This window comes from Mandrillus leucophaeus, unplaced genomic scaffold (genome assembly GCF_000951045.1).
Source record: "Mandrillus leucophaeus isolate KB7577 unplaced genomic scaffold, Mleu.le_1.0 Scaffold2, whole genome shotgun sequence".
In the NCBI taxonomy this organism is placed as follows: domain Eukaryota; kingdom Metazoa; phylum Chordata; class Mammalia; order Primates; family Cercopithecidae; genus Mandrillus; species Mandrillus leucophaeus.
This window is the reverse complement of record NW_012102031.1, coordinates 5,203,860-5,209,610: the sequence shown is the minus strand read 5'-3', so window position 1 is coordinate 5,209,610 and position 5,751 is coordinate 5,203,860. Positions and strand designations below refer to the sequence as shown.

Here is a 5,751-nt window from a genome sequence, read left to right as displayed (position 1 = left end):
GTCTCGGCCTCCCAAAGTGCTGGGATTACAGGCTTGAGCCACCGCGCCAGGCCTAACCTCTACAGACTCTTTAACTGGCCCTCTTTGCCCAGCAGCAGTGACCCCTTGGATCAGCCCTGACCAGAGCCATCTTGCCCAGCCACTGCCCCTGGCACTGGAACCCCCATGGAGCTCCCTCTGGGCCCCTGAAGCTCTGCTAGGGCAACTGCACAGCCTGGCACACTCTCCCTAGAGTCCAGGGTCTCATTGCCATCCAGCCGTCTCCTCTCTCCACTGACCGGCCTTGCCCCACCCTCAGCCCTGTCATCAGCACTCACCTGAGGGGTGCTCGGGGTTCCCATCTGACATGGGGGAGCCCTCTCCTGGGTGCCGGTGGTCCAAGTGGGCACTCTTGTAGTGGGCCTGGATGGCGGCGGTCCCACCTTGCTCCGCCTCCCCACCGGGACACTCTGCCTCGCCTTGGGCGGCCTTCCCGTTCTTCCGCCGCCTGGGTTGGTACTTGTAGTCCGGGTGGTCCTTCTTGTGCTGCATACGGAGCCGCTCAGCCTCCTCGATGAAGGGGCGCTTGTCACTTTCGTTCAGCAGCCTGGGGTATGGTGGGAGGCGGAGAGGACGGCAGAGGGGCCCCCGTGAGTGCCAGAGCACTCCAGGTTGGCCTCCCTCTGAGTGTCCGTCTTGGAAGATGTGAGGCCCTGGGATGGGGCACCCAGAGGACAGGACCTGGGGTGGGGGCTGTGCCCTATGATTTATGGACTGAGAGATGTGAGGCCCAAGGAATACAGCCTCAGAGGACTATGATCTCTGCCCCCAAAATCTTTCACGGGCTGGAAGGTGAGAGGGGTCAGCCTGCTGCTCCTGGCAGGAGTTAGAAGTAGGAATAGAGGTTTCAAGGGGCAGATGCCAGTTCAAGGAAAGGAAACACTTTCTTATCATCAAAGCTGTCTGCAAGTGGAATTGGCTACTTCATTAGGGGGTGAGCTCCCTGGGACTGAGGGTGGGTAACAGAAGCAGCGTGGCTGGGGGAGAGCTCAGTCTCTGCTACTTACTAGCTGTGTGTGTGACCTTGAGCAAATTACTTCTCTGAGCCTGAGTTTCTTCACCTATAAAAGGATGATAACATCGGCTTAACTTGGGTGTGGGATTGGCCAGAATAATGGATGTGAAATGCCTTGCACCAGAGCCTGGGAAGTGGGCTGAGCACCTTGAGAAAGAGGTGCTTTTCTTTCTTTCTTTTTTTTTTTTCTGTGAGAGGATCTCACTCTGTCACCCACACTGGAGTTCAGTGGTGCGATCTCAGCTCACTGCAACCTCTGCCTCCCAGGTTCAAGTGATTCTCGTGCGTTAGCCTCCCAAGTAGCTGGAATTACAAGCATGCGCCACCACGCCCAGCTAATTTTTGCATTTTTAGTAGAGACAGGGTTTCACCATGTTGACCAGGCTGGTCTCCAATTCCTGACCTCAGGTGATCCGCCCACCTCGGCCTTCCAAAGTGCTGGGATTACAGGCATGGGCCATTGTGCCCGGCCCAAGAGGTGCTTTTCGATTTTTTATTTTTTGTTTATTTAGATACAGAGTCTCACTCTGTCACCCAGACTGGAGTGCCATGGCGCGGTCTCAGCTCACTGCAACCTCCGCCTCCTGGGTAGCTGGGACTACAGGCACGGGCCACCATGCCCGGCTAATTTTTGTATTTTCAGTAGAGACAAGGTTTCACCATGTTGGTCAGGCTGGTCTTGAACTCCTGACCTCAGGTGATCCACTCGCCTTGGCCTCCCAAAGTGCTGGGATTATAGGCATGAGCCACTGTGCCCGGCCCCGAGAGGTGCTTTTCTAATGCTGCTTGCCGGGGTGGTTGGACAGGAGGATCTAGGGGTGGCCTCTCAACTCTGGGTCCTGATTGTGTGAATTCCACTGTGGTGGAACTGAGGGGGCAGATGTGGGTCCTCTTTACCATGGGTCGGGGTGGGGGGGCACTGCCTCCTGGGGAGGATCATATATCCTTGTCCAGAAAATAACAGAGGGTAGAGGAAGCTAGACTCTCCTCAGACCCTGGAACAGTCCCTGAAACCAACACATGGAGAGAAGAAACCCTGAAGCCAGCGCCCTTGCCACCAACTCCAGCCTCAGGCCAGGGTTGGAGGGTGGAGGGTGTTCAGGGTTTGGCTACTCCAGGGTGAGGAGGGCAGGATAGGGTACCTTACAGAGGGGGCCGAGGGGAAAGTCCACAGATTCTAGAATCCCAGACCTTGGTACTAAGAGTCCATGAGGCTTTGTGGGAGCAGCCCTGTCTGTCAGTCCGGAGGGCCTCTCTCTCCAGCTGCCCCACCCCTCACACCCCAGTGGGTGCCCTCTTCCCCCAGTCAGCAGAAGACCGAGCCCTCCCTCCCCAGGCTGGGCGGGGGTGGTCATGCCAGGCACCTCCTAGCCGGCAGCAGCATTCCTCTGCGGCTTAGCCTCCCTGTCTACTCCCCCTACCCCCGCCCTGAGCCTAGCCCTAGCCCCAGCTTTCTCAAAGGGTCCCTCCAGCCGAGACTGTCAGTCAGTGTACACACTTAGGACAAAGATGCTGGAGCAAGGAATTGAGAGTCAGGGAGTGGGATGTGGGCACCCTCTCTGATGGCTGGGACCAGGGGAGGGGGTGGAGCAGGCCTTGAGGGTGTGACTGGGGAGAACCCACAGAGGAGAGAGCTGCTCCGCCAGCAGTGGGCCCCAGCAGAGGGGCTTCTGGGATGGCTAGGGACATGGGACACAAAGCTCACTCTCTCACCCATCCTTCCCTTGCCCCCTGCTCAGCTGGCATCAGCAAGAAAGTGACAGGGGCTAGAAGAGAGGGAGGATTCCAACATCAGATTCCACTGCCACCTTCTAAGCTAGTTCCCAGCATTAGCCTAACCCTGACAGAAACCTAAGCCCGGGACCACTGCCATCCCCGACCCCAGCCCCCTCCTCCACCAGCTGTGCTGGACAGCTGATTCCACCTCCAACCCAACCCCAAACCCAGCCTGCCCACCATGTAAACCCAATCTCCAGCACCAGTCCCCACTCAACATTACCAGCCCCAAACCCCCCATGTCACCCCCAGCTCTAACTCCAAACTCAGTCCTCATTTGCACCTTCCTGTCAGCCCTCTTTCTCCCTGGTCTTCCAGGTTTGGAATGGGGGCGAGAAGAGGTAGGCTGATTCCTCACCCAAACTGGAAACCCCACCTGGGGAGCTCCCACAGTGGGGCACTGAGTGCTGCTACATATATCCTGCTAGGCCAGGGGCATACGAAGACTACCTGGGGAAGGGCCTGTGGCACTGGGAACAGGCTGGGTAACCCCTACCACACAGGAGGGTCTCTTGCCTGTGTCCGTCTTTCCAGTTTCTCGGCTCTGGTTCTTTCTAGGCAGGTCAACCAACCCACAGGCACCACCCTGTGATCAGCCTCTACTAGCCCCTCCCCAGATGGGCATCAAAAGTTAGCGTGACTGTTGGGGCTCACACGGCCCCTTAGGACGTGGGCTACAGTGTGTCTGATCCCACACTCCCTTGGGGCACTCCACACAGTCTGTGTGTATCTCTCTCTTTTTGGTTTTAAGACACTTGTTTTTTAGCTCTGCCTACCTAACCACCCCCCTTCTTGACATCCTGGGAATCACAGCTTGAGGAGGTTTCAGGAGAAGCCCCTGGAGCAATTGGCCAGCCCAGTGCATACCCACAGGTCTCTCAGGACCCCCCTCCAGGGTCCAGAGAGCCACCATCTGTTGGCATTGCCTTTGATCCTTGCCATGGTTCTGGCCCTGTCCTCCCCCTGGGATTGGGTCCTCAGCTAGTAGTGCCAGTTTTCCTGACTGCCACACCTCAGGCTGGCTCATGTGCACACAGCTTGAGTGATGGCCAAGAATAAGTCCTCCTGAAGGGAGTTCAAGCCCAGGGTTCTGGGCTGGGGGAACCTGGGGACAGGGACAATGGAGGAGCCAATCTTAAACCCTTGGCAATGGGAGATGGAGGGAGAATTAGGTCCGTCCTTGCTTTGACTCTCATTGGGCTCGCACTGTGGTCTTCTCATGGTCCTCAGGGTCTGCCCTGTCTGTATGTCTCTCCTGGTTGTCTGTTTCTCACTTGCTCTTCTTTGTCCCCTGGCACTAAAGGTACCGGCCTGGGCCAAGCCCCACCCAGATCTGGATGGACCTTGGGCGGAGGAGCTAGCTGTGACCTCTACTCTTGAGCAGAACTGGGCTGTCTGGGTCCACACAACGGGCTGGTTGCTGAGCCCTGGGCCTGCCCTGGGTGAGCAGGGCACTGAGGGCTGAGAAGGGGCAGGGGAAGGGGCACCAGGTCTTCAGCAAACACATGGCAAGAACAGGCCAGGGGGCTGGATGTGAATCTTTTGGTCTCTTGGAGACCCTCCTGCACCTTCTACCACGCTAAGTTTCTAGACCCAATCTCTACCCAACTGTGGTCAGCACGGGGAAGGGCAGTGGAAGAGAGCCGGGCTCCTCTGACAAAGCCCTAATTTTCTGGAACCCAGATGCTCCTCACTCTTGTTCTTATCTTCTTGCTTCCCCACAACATTCTGACCACTCCTCAGAGGGTAGGTGATCCACCACTGTCACCAGGGTCGGGGGAAGTCCTCTGGACAGAGAGTATGGGAGTCCTGGGTTCTGGCCCTGGCTCTGCCACTAACTTCTATGTGACCTTTGCAATTCCTTTGCTTTTCTGGGCCTGTCTCTTGGCCAGTCTAGCGGGAATCAGGTGACTGCTACCGACTCACATCTCCTGGAGTCCCTGTTCTCTTTCGGAGCTGCTCTGGCATTCCCAGGGTGGGAGTAGGGGGTTGCCTTGTTCCACACATCCCCAGGAGGCCTGGCTGAACCCCAGACCTGAGTCAAAGGTGGCAGAATTGTTCCCTGGGGGGGATGTTTTTCCTAGAGGTGTGGGCTGGTCCCAGGGAACCTGGGACTCTGAGGGCCCCTGGGCAGGAAGGGGGCCAAGGTTTCCTTCTGGCCAGAGTGCTCAGTTCCAGCTCTGGGGCAGGGGGGAAGAGGTTGCTCAACGCTGGGGTGGGGCCCTGGCAGGGAAGATGGCGCCGAACTGGGAGAGGGAGGAAAGGAAAGAGATCAACTTGGTGGCTCTGGGGCAGAGCAGGAGGGGGAGGCCCCTTTCTGTGTGTCCTCTCCCTAGGAGGATGAAGAAGCCCCCAACTCAAAGGAGGGTGGGGTCAGAAAGTCCCAGGGAAGACCCCAAGGATAGGATGAGATCCTGCAGCAGCAGAAACATTTGTACCCGCAGTTCTTCATCCCCCACTCTTCCAAAGACTCTCATCTGAATTCCTTGTTTTCTTTGAACCTCCCGAGTTCTCCATCTGACTGCCTCAGTTTCCCTGCATCTCCAGCCAACCCTTTGGTTCTTTCCAAGCGTTTCCCTCGAATCCTCCTGACCACAGCAGCTGGTGGCATGAGTGTGTATATCTGTGGGCAGGGAGTTAGTGAAGGCTTCCTTCCCTTTCTCCAAAGCCCCAGGCCCCACGGTCTGCCACCCCCAAAATTCCAACCACGAGGGGGCGCCTTCCTGCCCGCCGCCCGGTAGGAAGACCTGGCCTAGGCTGCTGGAATTCGGAGTTCTAGGGTCCTTGTGGTGGAAGGGCGGGCGGGGTCCCCACACCTGGTCTTCCAGCCCTATCCAAGGAGGACTGCCAGGCAGTCCCGCTCCGGGGTGCAGGAGGCCAGGCCGCCTCGGCTACCCTGAATCCACCCGAAGCCAGAGGGC

The 5,751-nt window shown here is 57.7% G+C and overlaps 2 protein-coding genes across 2 annotated transcripts in view; one reads left to right on the top strand and one right to left on the bottom strand.

Annotated features, from left to right (window-relative positions):
* SOX10 (SRY (sex determining region Y)-box 10) overlaps nucleotides 1-3,772 on the bottom strand; it is a 9,719-nt gene extending 5,947 nt beyond the window's left edge. The window contains exons 1-2 of the mRNA XM_011979111.1: nucleotides 3,702-3,772; nucleotides 318-586 (exon numbers count right to left, since the gene is read on the bottom strand). Of these exons, the coding sequence (XP_011834501.1) occupies nucleotides 318-586; nucleotides 3,702-3,772 (340 nt within the window). The remainder of the gene's footprint in view (nucleotides 1-317; nucleotides 587-3,701) is intronic.
* Nucleotides 1-5,751, top strand: part of POLR2F (polymerase (RNA) II (DNA directed) polypeptide F) — a 107,282-nt gene that overhangs the window by 34,541 nt on the left and 66,990 nt on the right. The window lies entirely within an intron of this gene.